This window comes from Thamnophis elegans, chromosome 4 (assembly GCF_009769535.1).
Source record: "Thamnophis elegans isolate rThaEle1 chromosome 4, rThaEle1.pri, whole genome shotgun sequence".
Classification (NCBI taxonomy): domain Eukaryota; kingdom Metazoa; phylum Chordata; class Lepidosauria; order Squamata; family Colubridae; genus Thamnophis; species Thamnophis elegans.
Window position 1 is genome coordinate 53,110,012 of NC_045544.1, and position 19,656 is coordinate 53,129,667.

At 38.2% G+C, this 19,656-nt stretch overlaps 1 protein-coding gene across 7 annotated transcripts in view; it reads left to right on the forward strand.

Moving 5' to 3' along the window:
• The window catches only part of TAB2 (TGF-beta activated kinase 1 (MAP3K7) binding protein 2), a 68,518-nt gene that overhangs the window by 36,538 nt on the left and 12,324 nt on the right, over positions 1 to 19,656 (forward strand). For all 7 annotated transcript variants that reach the window (XM_032215236.1, XM_032215235.1, XM_032215234.1 and 4 more), the window contains 2 exons: positions 7,306 to 7,496; positions 10,157 to 11,657. In XM_032215236.1, coding sequence (XP_032071127.1) covers positions 7,395 to 7,496; positions 10,157 to 11,657 — 1,603 coding nt within the window. In that variant the 5' untranslated portion in view covers positions 7,306 to 7,394. The remainder of the gene's footprint in view (positions 1 to 7,305; positions 7,497 to 10,156; positions 11,658 to 19,656) is intronic.

A 19,656-nucleotide genomic window follows, 5' to 3' on the forward strand; every position in this document is an offset into this window, starting at 1 on the left:
CAGAATGCAGCCGCGCGAGCGATTGTGGGTGCACCTAGGTACACCCACGTCACACCTATCCTCCGCGAGCTGCACTGGCTACCCATTAGTCTCCGAACCCGCTTCAAGGTGCTGGTCGTAACCTATAAAGCCCTACATGGCATCGGACCTGGGTACCTGAGAGACCGCCTCCTGCCGATTACCTCCCTCAGACTGATAAGATCTCACAGGTTAGGTCTCCTCCGGATTCCATCTGCCAGCCAATGTCGGCTGGCGACTCCCTGGGGGAGAGCCTTCTCTGTTGCAGCTCCAGCCCTCTGGAATGACCTCCCCGTGGAGATCCGGACCCTTACTATCCTCCCGGTAAGCGTGGCTTCTGCTTGTTGCTACCGAGGCAGCAGACCCCTGACTGATAGAAGGGGCCCTGGAAGGGGAATCACTTCTCTCCCCACCTGTAGCTGAGTATTTTGGCTGGCTGGACTCTGCGAGGCTGCCATGACTCGACACGTCAAAGCAGGCAAGTTCGGAAAGAATGGCAGCTGTCATGGCTTTGAATTTGACACCAACGCACCATCACTGTCTCTGTGCCCAGACTGACCCGGGCAGACTGTAACCCTTCGTGCCAGGGGCTTTGCACCCTTAAGGGGCAAAGCCCCTCTCCACTATGTCGCGGGGTAGCAGTGGTCTGGCTGTGAAGCCAGACAAGAGGCTAAACTGGTGGACCAGTTAGCCGCACGATCGCAAAAGAGTGATTCTTGCGATCCTGTTTTTCTTTTTTCCTTTTAAATCCAAAAAGAGAATCCAGAAATGACTGTTAGAGGAGCAAAACCTAATATGTCTCGACTGGCAAAAGACTGAGCCGAAACTGGGAGGAGTTCCTGCCTAAGAAGGTGTTGCCAAAAGATGACAGGCTCAGTCTCTAGGCAGAAGAGTAGAGCAACAACCATTCCTGGATCGTCTTCCCTTTCCCCTATGGAGAATGGTAAAGTTTTCTTAATACGATTAAATAAATTCCTATAGGAGTGAAAATTTTGAAGGATCATACTTCTGCTGGTAATTTGACTACTGTGCTATATGAGAGCAAAGTCTGAAATTTTGTGTTTTGAATGTTGCTTGTTTTATCCTGGATTCATTTAGATATTTTGCTTCTCTGTATTTAATGTGTTACATAGTAGCAGAGGGTGCAGAGAGGTTTATATGAGTTCTGATAAAATATAATAAAGGTTATGTATTCATTTAAGGTAAAATCAATAACATTTGGGTGGGAAAGAATGTGAACATTTTTAGGCCATAATATTGATTCATTCTCTCTCTCTCTCTCTCTCTCTCTCTCTCTCTCTCTCTCTCTCTCTCTCTCTGTGTGTGTGTGTGTGTGTGTGTGTGAGAGAGAGAGAGAGAGAGAGAGAATTGAAACAGAAACCAAGTAATGTCAAATTGAACAATTACAGCCCACTGCAACTAACATGGTAGCTTCAGTTCTGTGATGGAACTTAGTGTTTCTGATTGCACTTGTAAATAATTACTGTGTTTAAATCCTGGCACAGAGTGACTAATCCTACTCGGTTTCTGGAAAGCAGAGTATATGTTTTGCCAAGAGTGTTGAGGTGGATAGAAGTGGTAAAATATTGTTCCTGAAAAAAACAGCCATGCTGGTACAGATTCAAATACAAATATTGCTTTTCTGAATCATTGAGAATTTGGGGGAGCTGTGAAATAATTCACATTTGTTTCAATGAAATGTAGAAATGGATAGAATCTCACTATTTCCAACGATTTGCATAATACAGAAATAAAAGATGATATATGCTTTTCTGTGCTTGCCAAACAATTGCGAAGAAATTGGGGCAACCACAGATACTGCCTGGCAACTTTGACCAGCCAGAATTTTGCAACCAGTTATTATTTGATTATATTATATGTGTGTGTCTGTGTATGCATCATGTACCCATTTGTTAACCCTCAGTACTTTAAAAAAAAAAGCTGAATGTGCTTGCTCCTGTCCCTTGGCTTATATCCTTCAGCTAGTGGAGGCATTTGAGAAATATATCCAGCTCTTCCTTCCTAATAGTTGTCTTTCTATTCTGAATTCAGCTGCAACCATTTGTTTACTGACGAAAGTTCCAAAGGCACTGAAAAAAATGACATGACAATTTTTCATACTTGACATGACCGTTGCAACATCTCTATGGTCATGTGATCAAAATTTGAATGCTTGGCAGTTGGCATATATTTATGATGGTTGCAGTGGCAGTGTCCTGGGGCAAAATGATCACTTTTTGTGATCTTCTGACAAATAAAAACAATGGGGAAGCCAGATTCACTTAACAACTGTGTTACTAACTTAACAATTGCAATCATTCACTTTAAAACTGTGGCAAGAAAAGTCGAAAAATGGCCAAATTAATTTCATTGTCTCACTTAGCAACAGAAATGTTGGGCTCAATTGTGGTCATAACTTGAGGACTACCTGTACACCAAAAGGAATGAGGTAAAACAGGACTCTTTATAAAAGATTCCTAGACTGAGGAACATTGGCCATACAGTGAATTGAATCCAATTAAAGGAAGTTGAATTCTGTTTTCAGATTTAGAAATGCTTATGTTTAAGGATTTGAAATAATCTGAAATACTGCATTCAGTTTTGGTCACCATGATGTAGAAAAGATGTGGAGACTCTAGAAAGAGTGCAGAGAAGAGCAACAAAGGTGATTAGGGGACTGGAGACTAAAACATATGAAGAACGGTTGCAGGAACTGGGTATGTCTAGTTTAATGAAAAGAAGGACTAGGGGACATACAATAGCAGTGTTCCAATATCTCAGGGGTTGCCACAAAGAAGAGGGAGTCAAACTATTCTCCAAGGCACCTGAGGGTAGAACAAGAAGCAATGGGTGGAAACTAATCAAGGAGAGAAGCAACTTAGAACTGAGGGGAAATTTCCTGACAGTTAGAACAATTAATCAGTGGAACAGCTTGCCTCCAGAAGTTCTGAATGCCCCAACACTGGAAGTCTTTAAGAAGATTTTGGATAGCCATTTGTCTGAAATGGTATAGGATTTCTTGCCTAGGCAGGGGGTTGGACTAGAAGACCTCCAAGGTCCCTTCCAACTCTGCTATTGTATTGTATTGTATATAATACGAATATTCAGATAATTATAATTTATCAGGATAAATTCTAATCCTTTTCAAAACTTCTCATATCCAATAGATCCACTATTGTTCAAGCCCTTAGGGGCTAGCATCTATCTATCATCATCTATGATCCCCATTTACTTGTTTGAGTGTATAAATGATAGTATATGGCAAACACAAAATGTATAATTACCATGGCTGGAAAGTACACTTTTGTATCAATAATGTATTCTTTCTGCAATATTAGTCACTTATAAAATCATTAAGTAGACTGGTGGTCAGTAGCATTTAGTTTTCTGACGAGTGCATGTTATATAAACCTTGGCCCTTCTACTTGTTTAATAGTTATTTTTTTGGATATTTCTATTAACTATAATATATTTTTATTACCAAAAATATTTACCAAACTATACAAGAAAAATGAAAGAAAAATCCCTTCTCCACATGCAAATGAACATTTAAAGTAATAGATCTTGCAGGCAGTTAGAAATAAACATTTTTAAAAAAATATTAGGATTGGGGTTAGAATTAATTTATATGTAGTTCTGGATGCGGGTTATAAATATTGGGAACTGGCCTTTTCTATATATGTAGGTGCATAGTTTACGGAAGAATAAAAATAGAACTGTTTAGAAATTTTATCACAGTAGAACATTATTAGAAACATAATGTATGGCATGGCTTCAAATTTTGACTGGCAAGCTAAATTGTTTTCAGTATTGTGCATGTTTGAAATGGAGACTGTTATTTCTGACACCTTCTATTATTTAGAGAAGTAATACCAAACCTGTATCCTTCATAGGATGTTTTTGTTCCACTTCCCATGAGACTGAATTTTGTAATCAGAAAAGGTTTGCTTTTAAAAAAACAGTGGGGGTGGGGTTGGGGGGGATGGAATTTCCAAACAGTTGATTTAATTAATGCTGCCCTACTCTAAAGAAGTTAGGATTACTAGACAAATGTAGTCCAATATGGAAATATGCATTTGTTTCAAAGGATAAACTTCATTGTGGTATTAATCCATGTATAATTATTGCATATTTATATTATGTGATTTTACATGATTTTCAGATTCACACATGCTTTTCAATATATAACAGTAGAATTGATTAAAATAAAATATATTATTTGAAATTATACTCATAAATTTTATATCATACTGCTTTACTTGTGAATATGATCCTTAGATTTTCTTTTTCAATTTTTGGGGTCAATGAAGTTTCAAATATGTAAATCAGATAAAGGTTCTCTATAATTTTGCATGCGCTATAATTATATTTATGTAGAAGGAATAAGTGAACCAAGTTAGGCCAGTGAAAAGTAGGCTTAGCATAAAAGTGATTTCCTGGATGGAATCTTTTTCAGGACTTCTCAGTTTGAAGGTAGAAGTGTTTTGTATAGACATTTAAATTTATTTAATTCCTCATTGTTTTTGTTTTCAATATGACTCATTAGAGGTTCAAAGCTTTATTGGAAAAAGAAAACTACATTCTTTAAATTGATTTAAATCTAACAATTAAAAAAAAACCACCTCATTTAATGTAATCCATTTTTCTTTTTCAATGTAATATACACTTATTTTGTGGAAATAATAGCTGCTTTCATTTTAAAAAATGGGGATAGGGCATAAAACTTTGAAGTCTACCTTCGCATGCTGCTATTAAGAACATTTTGGAATGTAACCATAGGGATTATTTGCTCACTAAAAATTACCATATTTTTGGGAGTATAAGATGCACCTTCCCCCCCTAAAAGGCGGTGAAAATTTGGGTGCATCTTATACACCGAATGTAGTCCCACCCACACTTTGGCCTCTGCCTCCCAGCAATTTGCCTCCTTACAGCAAACAGCCTGTTTCAGTTTCAGCACAGTTTGATTAGCACAAGCAGCTGATTGTCAGTTGGATCGGCCTCCTGACCATCAGCTGTTTCAGGCTGCAGGGATTGCCATAGCCTATAGCTGCTTCGCATTTTTGACTTCTGTGTGCCCCATTTCCCACCCATTCTGATCCCCGCTTCCTGGAACAGGCAGAAAATGCGGCATGCAGAGGCCGAAAATGGGGTATGGAGGCAGCAATAGGCAATGGCAATCCCTGTAGCCTGGAGGCCAATCCAATTGGCACTTAGCTACTTGTGCTAATCAGGCTGTACTGAAATTGAAACTGAAACAAGCTGTTTGCTGCAAGAAGGCAAATTGCTGGGAGGCAGAGGCAGATTTTTTTTTTCTTCTGCTAATCAGACTAAACTGAAACTGGCTGTTTGCTATTCAGGGGGAAAAAGTTACATCTCCTTCCTGGCTAAGCTTCTTCATTTCTGACTGAATGGTGGAGGATGGAAGGATTTATATTCCTTGCAGTCATCTGGTCATTAGCACTTTCTGAGAGTCCAGAAGCTACTTGGAGTTTTATCGTTCCCTTAGAGTCACCTGAATAGTGCAAATGCAAACTTCTTGGATCTGATAAAAGAAACCTTCTTGGAACTGCTGAAAGTTTACAACACAGTCCTTTCAGCAGTTCCAAGAAGTTTCCATACCTTTCAAAAGTAATAATTTAAAAAGAAAAAAGTGAGGAAAAATTCTAGCCATCCTTAAGAAGCTTATTTCTTTAACTTGTGAATGATTCACAATTTCTAATTCAAAAATATTAAAAGTCTTGTGGCTTCTTGTACTGTATTTAGCCATCTGCATTTTGTATTTACTGCTTCTTTGGAAGCCAAATTACAAAGGTGTAATTTGATCTTTCAGCCTTGGTAATACTATCAATAATGGGTACAATATGTTCTGCTAAAAGAAAAAAAAATATGAGGGGTTTTTTAGTCCACATTTTTTCCTCTTCAAATTGTTAGCCTAAACAAATTTCCATTTAATAGATGTGTTTTAATTGGTTAAAACAAATTGATTTAATTAATCCATATGTGAAATTATGTAAGAGTTGTTTAATAAATTACAAAACATTTAATACCATTATCATTCTTTTAAAGTTCAAAAGTATGAGTGAAGGTTTTGTGATTTTTCTTAAAGGTTAGGGCTGTAAGGGACTAATACAGTAAAATGTCTTTTCACATCTGAAAAATGTTAATAGAACTGCAGGGAACAGAAATTAAAAATGACTTGAAGGGATATATGTTTATTTTTTAAGTTTCTATATATTAATTAAGAAATATGTAAATGTTGTAATATATGCTGTTACATGCACTTGCAATTTACTCATGTACTCTTATTATGTTACATAAATATGAATTGAGAAAAGGTTCACAGAATAATTTTTCTATATATGGCAAGTCAAAAATTAATAGCAACATTGGCAGAACAGTATTCCTTGTCAACTAGAGGTGGTTATATACCTTGTTAGTACTGTGTGATTTCTCCTTTCTGGAATTTGAGTTATCTTGGGAGTTGACCCGGATTGTTGGGGGCAATATGCTGACTCTGTAAACCGCTTAGAGTGGGCTGAAAGCCCTATGAAGCGGTATATAAATCGAACTGCTATTGCTATTGATGAACACCATGGCAACTTGAACTCATTTCAGCTCATCCTTGGTCTGACCCACATGGCTTATTACACTCATAGATCTAGCTTTTCCCTCAGAGAAGATGTGTCATGATCTGATCCGTTTCCATTAGTCCACTATCATAGAAAAATAATGTCCTTTATGACAGTGGAATTAATTAGACTAACCTATCTCTGCTTAGTGAGGAGGATCCCATCCTACATGTTTGGTGAATTCAGCAGGTTTTCTGGTAGCACTTGGGCAGTTTTCCAGTGATTGGGAGGGCAGCTCTCATGAGCAACCCATTGATCTCTAGAAAATAGAAAAAAAAATTAAGTGCTTGACAAAATTGCCTTGAGCAACATCTTTCCACTGATCCTGTGTAGTCATGTAGTTTCAGAGTAATCAGGTAAGAAAGCCATAGGTTAAGTGTGGATCAGTGGTGGGTTCCGGATCCCGTTCCAACCAGTACGGTTGGAACAGGCCCAGCATCACCCACATGGATGTGCGCGCGTGCATTATACCTACCAGCGAGCCTCCGCAACTCTCCAGCTGCTCGGCGGAGCGTCGTACAGGCGCTGTACATGCCATGCACGTGCATGGAAGCACCGAAGGCTTTTGTTCTTTATAGATTATAAAGCTTGCAATGAGAATGTTACAATCAAATGCATGTGATGATTTACTTAAGTTTTTTTGTTTTGCTTATAGAAAATGCTAGGACAAAAGAGATGATTTTAATTTCACACTAAGGCCTGGAACTGCACATTGAACAAACGTCCTGATCAGGCAACATACGAATGGCCCAAGGAAGCCAGCAAATTGATTTTCAGGTTTTAAATGACCTGCGCCAAAAATTTCCTGAGGTACCTGAAGTTGTTGTGTCCAGATGCATGTTACAGGTCAGTGCTATATTGTTACTAAACATTTTAATATTGTTATATTAAAAATTAAAGTCTTTTTTTGGCTAATTTATTAAGTTTGAATATAATCATTTGTTTTCTTTTTGAATGCTTTTATAGTTTTAGTTCTACTTTTTTTTGCTTTGCATTTTATTTTATTTATTCTGCTTGTTTTGTATTTCATTTTAAATTGCTGGATATCAAATCTAAAAATATACACTTAATATGTTTCATAAAGATCTATTTAAGATTTAAGATTTAAGATTTAATTTATTTGTATGCCGCCCTTCTCTGGGAGGGACTCAGGGCGGCGAACAACTCAAAAGGGGAAAGGGGATACAAACACAATACACATAATTAAAATACACAAGAGTCATACAGCCATACAAGTCGAGAGGGGAGGGGAACTCATCAACTCCAGGCCTGCCGGCACAGCCAGGTTTTGACGGCTTTCTGGAAGGCCTGGAGAGGGGTGAGGGTCCGAATCTCCGCGGGGAGTTCATTCCAAAGGGCCGGAGCTGCAACAGAGAAGGCCCTCCCCCGGGTGGTAGCCAGATGGCATTGGCTGGTAGACGGAACACGGAGGAGGCCCACCCTGTGCGATCTAACGGGTCTGTGGGAGGTAATTGGCAGCAGGCGGTCTCTCAAGTACACAGGTCCAATACCATGAAGGGCTTTATAAGTTACGACTAGCACTTTGAAGCGTATCCGGAGACCGATCGGTAACCAGTGCAGCTCGCGGAGGATAGGTGTAACGTGGGTGTACCGAGGTGCACCCACAATCGCTCGCGCGGCTGTATTCTGGACGAGTTGTAGTCTCCGAATACTCTTCAAAGGCTGCCCCATGTAGAGCACATTGCAGTAGTCCAGTCTTGAGGTCACGAGGGCATGAGTGACTGTCGCGAGTGCCTCCCGGTTCAGGTAGGGGCGCAACTGGTGCACCAGGCGAACCTGGGCAAATGCCCCCCTGGTCACAGCCGACAGGTGATGTTCTAAGGTCAGCTGTGGGTCCAGGAGGACTCCCAAGTTGCGTGCCCTGTCTGAGGGGCGTAAATTTTCACCCCCCAGCCTGAGTGATGGAATACTGGCCAAATTCTTGGGAGGGAAACACAACAGCCACTCGGTCTTGTCTGGATTGAGTACAAGCTTGTTAACTCCCATCCAGACCCTGACAGCCTCCAGGCACTGGCACATCATGTCAACCGCTTCTTAAAAAGATCTCATATAGCATTTATTTTTCTCACTTGATTAAATTATATTTCTGTATCCCTTATAGTAGGGGTCTCCAACCCCCAGTCCATGGCCCAATACTAGTGCATGTGAAGCTCCATTTGTGCTAGTGGCAGGCGGGCCCAAAACCATTCTCTCTTGCCACCCCACCCCGCCACAGCCATCACTGCCAGTCCGCAATGCCAAAAAGATTGGGGAGTTCAGGATCCAGTATGCTGATTGGTATTCCACAATAAGTATTCATTTTAAGATGGTAAAACAATACTTCGTATACTGTTTGATCCAATTAGCCCCCTTTCCCAGTCTAAAATAATTTGATTACCCTCACAAAAATAAAACAAAACAAAAATTCAGTATTGCTTTATACTGTATTATTTTAAGCTATGCAGTGACTATTCACTGCATAACTTAAAACAAGCAATTAAAATTATTCCATTACTATTTATATTAATTATATTCTAGTTATCAATAGGACATCTCTGTATCTATATTATTAGTAGGTATTAATACAGAAAATAGTTTTCTAATGAAAATACTATTTAGGAGTTTTGTGTCTTTTTTGTATTTTTATTACTAAGTTATACTATATTTAAAAATCAACACATTTAATTTTTCCTTAAATTATGGGGTTTTAACTTAAATCAACATTAAATATTTGTGGACATATACACAAATACCCTGTAAATTCAAGACCTTCCAGGTACTGGTGGTAATTTACAAGGCCTTCCATTTTTACTTCTATTACAAAAAGAATTTTAATACTGGATAAAAATACTTTCTATGTAGGAAAATATAAAGATAACTTTTGAAATGAAATTGAGATTAAACTCAAAATAAGCATATATTTAATCCAAACCCAAATCCCATTATGGATCTTTTGAGCAGTAAGATTTAATGAGAAGATTGCTGAAGATAATTATGTGCAATAGAAATATATGTCGTTATATTCATCCATTTACTATAGTCTTCTCCCTCAACTACAGTTTAGTGTAATGGTTTAAGGCACCAGGCATAGACCAGGAGATCATGAATTTTAGTCCTGCTGAGGCATGAAGTCAGCTGAGTGACTTTGAGCAATCATTCTCAGATTTAGGAAGAAAGCAAAGGCAAATCACTTGCAAGGCTATTGAAGGGAGTTGACCACACACATACACCCTCACATATACAGGAAAGAAAGAAAAGGCTAATTGAGTTCAATACTATTAATTCCCAAGACAGATAGTACAATATTTGGAGCCATAGTATTTTAATCGGTCTTTCTTTAGCCCAGGTGCAATCTGTTTTTTTGTTTCTCTTCTGAGCTTTCTTATCCCTCTTTTGCCTGTTTTCAAATAGATTTATACGCCAGAAAGTTGTATTTGTTAAGTTCTTAAATAACTGTGGCAAAACTATAGGAATTCTACTGATGCCTGTTTTTAAATTTGTTACAGAATAATAATAACTTGGATGCCTGTTGTGCAGTTCTCTCTAAAGAGAGCACAAAATATCTCTACGGTGAAGGAGACATTGGTTTTTCAGATGAATCTGGCATTTCCAGCCTGCGAAATCACATGACATCCCTTAATTTGGATTTGCAATCACAGAATGTGAATCTCCATGGAAGAGAAGGAAGTAGAATGAATGGAAGTAGGACTTTAACTCATAGTATTAGTGATGGACACCTTCAGACCAGCTTGTCCAACAGTGAATTGTGTCATCCAGAACCACAGACTGCTCCAGTCCAAGTTCCACAGGGATTCTTTGGCATATCTAATACTCCTAGTTCTTCCAATTCAGGACAACATTTTGGATTTCACTTGGGCAGTAAAGGATCTTCTGGTTTGACTCAGCAAATACCTAGATTTAACCCCATTATGGTAACTTTAGCCCCAAATATTCAGCCTGGTCGGAACACCCCAACATCTTTGCACATACATGGTGTACCTCCAATAAACAGTCCACAAGGCAATTCTATCTACATTAGACCTTACATCACAAATCCAAGTGGTACAACTCGCCAGAATCAGCAAAATCCAGCCTGGATGTCTCAGTTCAGTCCTCTGCATTCTCAACAAAACTACCAGCCTTCACATTCAAGCCCCTGGTCAACTATGCCTACAACCAGTTCCTTGACACATACCTCATCACAACAGTCGACTCAATCAAACCAGCAAGGCCATCAGACCTCTCATGTGTATATGCCTATAAGTTCTCCTACAACTCCTCAAGCACCCACAGTTCATTCATCTGGTGGCTCACAATCTTCTTCAACCCAGAGCCAATATAATATCCAAAATATATCAACAGGACCTCGTAAAAACCAAATTGAAATAAAACTTGAACCACCGCAAAGAAACAATTCATCAAAACTTCGTCCTACAGGTCACCGCTCATCCACAAATTCCTCTTCCAGCAACAGCCAGACTTTAAGTAGAAGTCAACCCACTGTTTACATAGCTGCCAGTCCCCCAAACGCTGATGACATCATTACACGAAGTCAGCCAAAGGTGTACATTTCCGCCAATGCTTCTTCAGGTGAAGAACTTGTACGGAATCAGCCCACACTCTTCATATCAACAAATCCAGGAGTCACGGCCACATCTAGGAATATGTCTGGTCAAGTTAGCATGGGACCTGCCTTTATTCACCACCACCCTCCCAAAAGCAGAACAATTGGAAACAATGCTTCTGCCACTTCTCCTCGAGTAGTGGTTACTCAGCCTAATACAAAGTACACTTTTAAAATTACTGTTTCTCCAAATAAACCCCCTGCAGTTTCACCAGGTGTGGTGTCCCCAACTTTTGAACCTACAAATCTTCTTAACCTTCCTGAACACTTTGCAGAAACAGAAAATATCCAACACCTTAATGATCCTGTTTTAGCACATGTCGATAGGATTAGTGAAGCACGAAAACTGAGCATGGGGTCTGACGACGCAGCCTATACACAAGGTAATGCTTTTGTGTGAATTATTGCTGCTTTAGTTCATTATGTCCGACTTACTTGTTTATTTTAAATCTCTATAACGAAGAGATTTAGGGAGGGAAAACCTAATATTGCTGACAAAAGGTACGTTGTCAGTACAAGGATGAAAGAATCAAGAAATTATAGAAATTATAACTTTAATAGTCTAGAACTAGAAATGGCTTTGTTAATATTATCAGAGAGAAACCTATAAGTAATTTAGAGGTTGGCGGGTAGAAGTGATAATACAGGAAATACAGTTGGAGAGCCTGTGCATAATTTCTGGAAAAGATAAATTGAATTTTTCATTATTTCTATTCCTATTCTATTTTTATAGGACATTTATTTCCCATTAAATCCAATCAGACAGAATCAAGATTATGAAATTGATTTATCCACCATAATATATGTGAAGATTTTGATTTACAATATTTCTTATCACCCCACACACAGAGAGACACTCAGACATAACTATATCCTAATAATTTTTATATTTATTTGTTTATTTAATTAAATTTGCCAATGTGGCTCTGTTTCATGAATAAAACATAATGAAAAAATAACCTACATATTATTTTCAATTTAAGCATTTATATTTATTTACAAGCATCACTAGGTGGAAGCTTATGTCATTGATTCCTTGTCATATTTTATTTAAGCTTTTAAAAACAACATCATAGGCCCCACAGATTTCATACATTGTGCCTGTTGTACCTGATGGATAATGCAAGATGATGAAATTGAGATGGCCCGGATAGATTTACCACCTCTGTCTGTCTTCTGCCAGAGATCAATAAGTGCAGTCAATACTACCTTGATACTATATCCCAGTCGGGTTTATTTTCATTAGACTGATACTATACAAGTTTGTTTAGAGAGTCTTACTTAACATCTTTTTAAATCCCTGTGCTTGAATTCATTTGCAGCATTTTCATTTGATTCTCCCTCTCCATTTTCTTTTTCCTTGGTTTATTTCTGTGTTTTTTCATCTTTTTTCATATTGAATGCCAGACATAGTCATCAATGTGTGAAGCAACTCTGCAGATCTTTGCATGTAAATGCTGTTCAGGTGATCTTAATTTAATAAACACTTGTTCAGTGACCCTTTGATGGCGCTAAATGAGTGGTACTTACAACTGCTCTTCAAAATTTTGCTGATGCAACAGCCCTGCCGTCATGTGATAGCGATTCAGATACTTGGGGACCAACTCACAATGACAGTGTCATAGCATCATATCATCACCACTTGTGACCTTCACTGCTAGCTTCTGACAAAGTCAGTGAGGAAGCTAAAAAGAAGTCAAAATGGTGACCACATAATACTATGCTTAATGATGTTGCAGGACTGGCATCACAGGAGTGTGATGGCATGCTTTATTACCACATTACTTAGGGATGAAAATTCTGGTCCGAATTACCGATCTTAACTGAGGACTATCTGTATTATACTTCGGCTTGGGACCATTCCAAGGCAAATGCCTGTAGCCATTGGTCAATTTTTAGAAAGGTCTCCCCTTTAAAGTTAGCATGCACCAAATTTTAACCAAAATTTTAAACATCTGAAATGGCCAGGAAATTTCAGTTACATTATTTACAGTTATTTAATTTACAGAGTAATAATTTATCACATTAAGTTAAGTATGGTTTATTGGTTTTGAGGGTAGCAAGCTGTGGTAACTTCTGAACAGTAACTTGCAGGATAACGGGTCAAGGTGATTACCTTCAAAGGAGTTTTTTGAGAATATCAAATAAAGGAAAGAAGAGGTGAAAAATTAGTATAGATTATAATCAGAAACATATCCCCTTTTACACATCAACAAGATAGCAAAGCTCATCAGTTTAACAGAGAATCAATATGATATAGTGACCAATTATTAGACCCAGATTCAAAGCCACCATAAATCATGGAAATTCTTTGGGTGACTTTGGGCTAGTCACTCTTTCTCTAACCAGGTTTTGATTTCCAGAAAAAAACTGAAGGAGGTAGTATTATATAAGCCAGTTTGTTTCTGAAAGAAGAGTGGGATATAATAAATTAATAATCTTTTGCAGGATTGCCTTCATTCACAAAGTATTCTGTTTTTGTTTTTTTTTACATTTATTGCTCCCGGCCTGAAAATAAACAGGCATCTAGATTAAGATGAACATGCCAGGCAGCTTGGAGGTCATTGTAGTTCCTTTCGCTCTTACAAAGTTCCTTGGTATATTCAATTAAGGATAAGAGGCTAGTCTTTATGTAGGCATTTCACGTCATCTACTCAGCAAGATTGTAACTGGCTTTGTTTATTTATTCTTTTGGTAAATTGCTTTCAGGGATCATTGATAATCCAGCAAATGCAAATTGCTGTTTTTTTGCTGATGTTTTTGCTTGCATGTAAAGGTGGTTGCTGACTATGAAAAGTAGAGGAAAGAAAGATTTATTGGAGTTTCTTGAGAGCATGAATAACATTACTGTTGCAGTAAGTGACAAGAACATGCACAGTACAATTATACACACAGACATATACATTCCAATGTTTTACTCTCAGAAGTTTAACTAATGTTACAAATGACAACTATGGGGACAGTATATATGCATGCCCATCAACATTTTACTTGGTGAGACCAGAAGTTTTGTCTTCTAACTTTTGGACCAGTGGTGACCGGTTCTGTGGGCATGGCTTGGTGGGCATGGCAGGGGAAGGATACTGCAAAATCTCCATTCCCACCCCACTCCAGGGGAAGGATACTGTAAAATCCCCATTTCTTCCCCACTCTGGGGCCAGCCAGAGATGGTATTTGTCGGTTCTCCGAACAAAAATTTCCACTACCGGTTCTCCAGAACCTGCTGAACCCATGCTGCATCCTGTTTTGGACCCATGCTGGAGCCCATCTTCAGGGAACTTCTCTCTTCAAGACTGACCCAGATTGAATCCTATACCAATCTTTTATCTTGTCCTGAGCTTAACTGCTGCTTTCCTAGGAATACTATGATTCCATGTTACCTTTGTTGTTGTTGCAAAGTTGTGTCTGACCCATTGCAACCCCAGTGACAACGTTCCTCCAGGCCTTCCTGTCCTTGACCATCCTCTGGAGTCCATTTAAGCGCATGCCTACTGCTTCGGTGACTCCATCCAGCCATCTCATTTTCCAGGCCCCTGCTCAGGAGAGTCCAAGCAAGGGTTAAATACAGCCAAACTGCCCAGAACTGAATTGAAACTTTAAGCCACGCCTCTGGTGCTGAATATCTCCAGATTTTTTCAATTCAGCTAGCCCAGTAGGACGCGCTTAGAGTTTCTCTTCATTTCTATTACTTAGCTTGGACTCTCTTGAGCTTTTTATTGTGAGTAATGCTTAGTTTAGGGTCTGAGCAGGCTGAGTTAGTGTATTTAAGTTTTATTTTGTTCGTTTACACTCTGGGCTCACTCTTCGTTCCTCAGGCGTCCTGATCACCCAGGTGCCGCTCGGAACGCAGGCAGCTGCTGGGGGAAGCGCCCAAGTCGGAGGTCTGATGCCAGCACTGCTACAACCCCTGCTTGGTGGGGGGAGCCGCCGCTGAGGCTCTTGTTACCTTATCCAGCCTAAATGTGCTGGTGATTCGTTAAGTTGAAAGAAAAATTATACATACAAGTTTAACCCTATCATAAACTGCCCATAAGACAACAGCCCAATTAAAGTCTTTGGAATACTGAGAATACTTCCTGACATGCATTTGTTCTGCTTCGAGCCTTGAATAGGTTTTACTGAGGTCAAAGGATTTTACACATTTTGTGTTCGAAAGTGTTGTTTCTGGAATTCTGCCAGGATCATCACAATTAACTATATGCCTAGGGTTTTCACTGTAGTAGAGGTACATGTCTGCAGCTTTTTTTCACTATCTCAAATTTGTGGAATGTGATGATATTGCTGCATACATTGTATTTACTGTTAGGGATCAAGATGTTACAATCTTTTTATGTTTCTCTACTGTACAAAGATTATAATAGCAAATATAATTGTAGAGAGTTGATCATAAGAGTTATTCTTTAAACTTAAGAAAATGTATGAATTTATTATATCAGTGCAGCGGGAATATATTAAATTTCTAAATTGTAGGAATTCAAAATAATGTATTAGAGAGTTAATCAATAGCACAGAGTAGTGAATGGTTAGGTGTGACAGCAAGCAAATATCTGCATTCTTTCATGCTTAGAATACACCTTAAAATAGACTCAGTTTCACATTGTTAATAAGAAACGGATGCTTGGAGTTGGACACTGGATGTCCATTTGTTATCCAAACTGCGGTTTATGTGAATTCGAGTGCTTTTTCTAATTTTTTTGAGATTTTTGCAAGCTAGTTTTTTTTTTAGTATATTATGGGCCATGGGATATTAATTTTTATTCTCCCCTTTGTCTAGTCATAAACTTTTTTTTCTGGATGTTCAAATTCTACATCATAGTTATAGATAGTCCTCGATTTATGACCACAATTGAGCCCAAAATTTCCATTGCTAAGCAAGACAATTAAATCAATTTTGCCCCATTTTACAACCTTTGTTGCCATAGTTGTTATGTGAATCACTGCAGTTGTTAAATTAGTAACACAGTTGTTAAGTGAATCTAGCTTCCTTATTGACTTTGCTTGTCAGAGGGTCACAGAAGATGATCAGATGTCTCTGACACATTGCAAGCATTATAAATACAGGTCAGTTGCCAAGTATCTGAATTTTGATCACATGAACATGGGGATGCTGCAGTAGTCGTAAGTATGAAAAATGTTTGCAAATCCCTTTTTCAGTGCTGTTATAACAAAATGAGTTGTAAGTTGAGGATTACCAGTACTGCAGTTATGTTGTAAACTGTTTGAAATATTTCTGAATAATGGCTTTCAACAGTTTCCATATCAACTTTGACTACCAGAATGCTATAGAGTGGAAAAGATTCTGAAGCATATATACTGCAAACTCTCTTAAAGAGAGGTTTGTATGCTTGCCAGTACTAATGCTTTTATTCTATTGTTAACAAATTCTTACCAAGTTTGCAACATACCACAAAATTTCATGTAACATAATTACAAATATTACGCAACATGATACATTTATTGAATATTTCTGCCATTGTCAATGGATGATAAAAGTAAAGTTTTTCTGGAATGAAATGAAACCACACATAACATATCAAATATACAGGCTCAAGTGGTTGGGGAGGCCATGAATATCGTTTATCAAAAATTACTGTGTTTTAATATAAGTTTAAAATGCCATTTATTTTCAAATTAGATATACTTTATTAATCAGTTGATTGACCATACCAAAGCATGACCATAAGGCACAGTAAGATACAATAAAATAAGGTAACATTTAAAAGAATAAGATAAAATAGAATGCAGAGATGTATAATAAAATGAATATTAAAGTTCAAAAACAGTGCGTCTTTAGGTGAATTCATTATTTTTTCATGCAACTTCAGTGTGTTTTATAAAACGTGTTCTCTGTTGGACAGAACTGACTATAAACATAATGGTTTTAATAGAAAATCTCTCTTTGTTACAATCCCAGTGTCTGAGGCATATAAATGACAATTGACTAGGACATTGGAATGTACTCTATTTCTGATTGTCCTCAAATACATGTTCTCTCAAAATATGTCACTTGATGAAATCACCAGATTTGACCATAGAATCTAGTTACTCAAATCTTCCTCTGGTAAGGGCTATCTTATGACACTGAATGAAATCCATTGTCACATAGTTTTGTATTTGGAAGGCCATTTTATTTTTTCGCCAACCATTGCAACAACCTGATGTTTGCAAGTGAATCAAAATCAAGGGCTTAATATCCAAAACTCTGTCTGAATATTGTCTTGACCTTGTCTGACTGAGGATAGATAGTGTGTTGAGAAGCCGTAATACGAGATGATTTGGAGAAATTGATTAATCCATGTGGTATGTTGTAGTAAGCCCATCTGTTTTGGCATATTCTTGATAATTGTTGGGCTCCATTGAAAGAATTGTTGGCTAATTAAAGGCTTTAATTGCTGTTAACTACAAATTAACTGGGTGTCTATTTCAGCTCTTACTGCTAAAGCAGGTGTATTCCTGTCATTTCCAATCGTATTTAAAAAGTGGGCTTGATTTTGTTCAAGTATAGAAGCACTTTATAGGCCCACAGATCTGTACCAATACCTATTAGTATTGGTACAAGTTTTGTCTTAAAATGAGGAGCAGAGAGCTTTGACAGTTGTAACCAAGTAATTTATTTAGTAGTTTTGAGATTGTTGTTGCTTTTATAAGAATTGTTTGAAGTGGTTGATCCAAGACCCTGTATTCATAAAAACTACCTCTAAGTGTGAGAAGGGATCTGTTTGTTTTATAGGTTCTTCTTCTAAATGCCAATTGTGTTTGGGTCATCTTTTTCCAAAAACCATTAGTTTGGATTTATTAATATTTAAAAAATTAGAAGTGCACTAGGTACCAGATTTCCCCATCAATCTTCTCATGCCTGCTTGGAAGTATGCCATCAGAACCATGTCAATACAAAAGGATATTGATGTGTCTTTAAGATTCTTTGGCATGTGAACATCTGTAGGATTGAGAAATTATGGGATGTTGTTAATCTAAAGTTTAAACAACTTTATGTTGTTTAACTTGGGACCAAAGTGGATTCTTGTCTAATACTTTTATAAATGGATACTGTGGGTGAGAGAGCCATTTACTCCAATATGGACTTTCAGGTATGTATTTGTATAGAGGGCTTTTACCAGGTATAGAAATCTAGGTTCCATATATAGCTTGGCAGCCTTCCTCCATAAGATGCCTCTATTTATGGAATCTAATGCAGCACTGAGATGTATGAAAGATGTAAACATATTTGTCATCTGTTGTGCATATGGTAATAATATGGTATAGAAAACGGGTGTCAAACTCGCTGCATCATGTTGCCATCATATGATATTTAGTGATGTTTTTCCCATTTGCAGAGCTGGGGTGGGCATGGCCTGTGCATGACGCATCCGGCCCATGGGCCATTAGTTTGACACCCCTGGTATACAATAAATAAATGATCTATTGTCAAGTCCCAAGTCTGAACGTAGCCTATTCTGCTAATATAGTCTTTTAAATTGCCAATCCTTCGCTTTCTTTGAGAGATGTTTTACATCTTTGCTGTTATATCAATAAGGCATTTGAGTCTGTTATTTGGGGGTGGGGAGGTCTTCCTTGGTGTGTGTGTGTGTGTGTGTGTGTGTGTGTGTGTGTGTGTGCGCGTGCATGTATGCGTGCATGTATGGGAACTATTAGGAAAAGTTGTTTGCCAGCCTAACTCTCCTTTGGCAAGTAAACATAATATCCTTGGGGCTCGCTCCTAAATTTGCATGCTATTATATGCCATGATTTGAAGCCTGGTAGGTGAATATCTTCATTAAAGGTAAAGTAAAGATATCCCCTGTCCAGTCAACTCTGACTCTAGGGAGCAGTGCTCATCTCCGTTTCTTAGACTCTTCCATGATCATGTGGCCAGCATAACTATATGCTGAGATGCATAAAATGCTGTTACCATCCCATTGAAGTGGTACCTATTTATCTACTTGCATTTGCATGCTTTTGAACTGCTAAGTGGGCAGGACCTCTAGGGCAAATAACATGAGCTTACCCATGGCATTCCCGTCTCGAACTTGGGCTATCAGTTTTTCAGCTGAGAAGTTCAGCATCTTTAACCACTGAGCCAATTGCACCACCCTTGAATATCTTCATTACCAGTGGTTAATCATGTCTCTTGGAATGCTATGATGTTGAACTTGGAAAGGAATTCCAACAAATCTCCATCTGACATTTTATTTCATCTGGTTATATTCCCTGCCAGTAGCTGAATATTGTCAGAAGGGGTAGTTGGTGATGTAATTGAAGTCTGCAGTTGAATAGTATGACTCATGCAGTCACTCTACAGGTGAGATGAGATCAAAAATTTCTTCAGGATCTAGGAAGGCACATTGATTACAATTTGGCCCACCTCTGCTCTCTTTTGCTGTA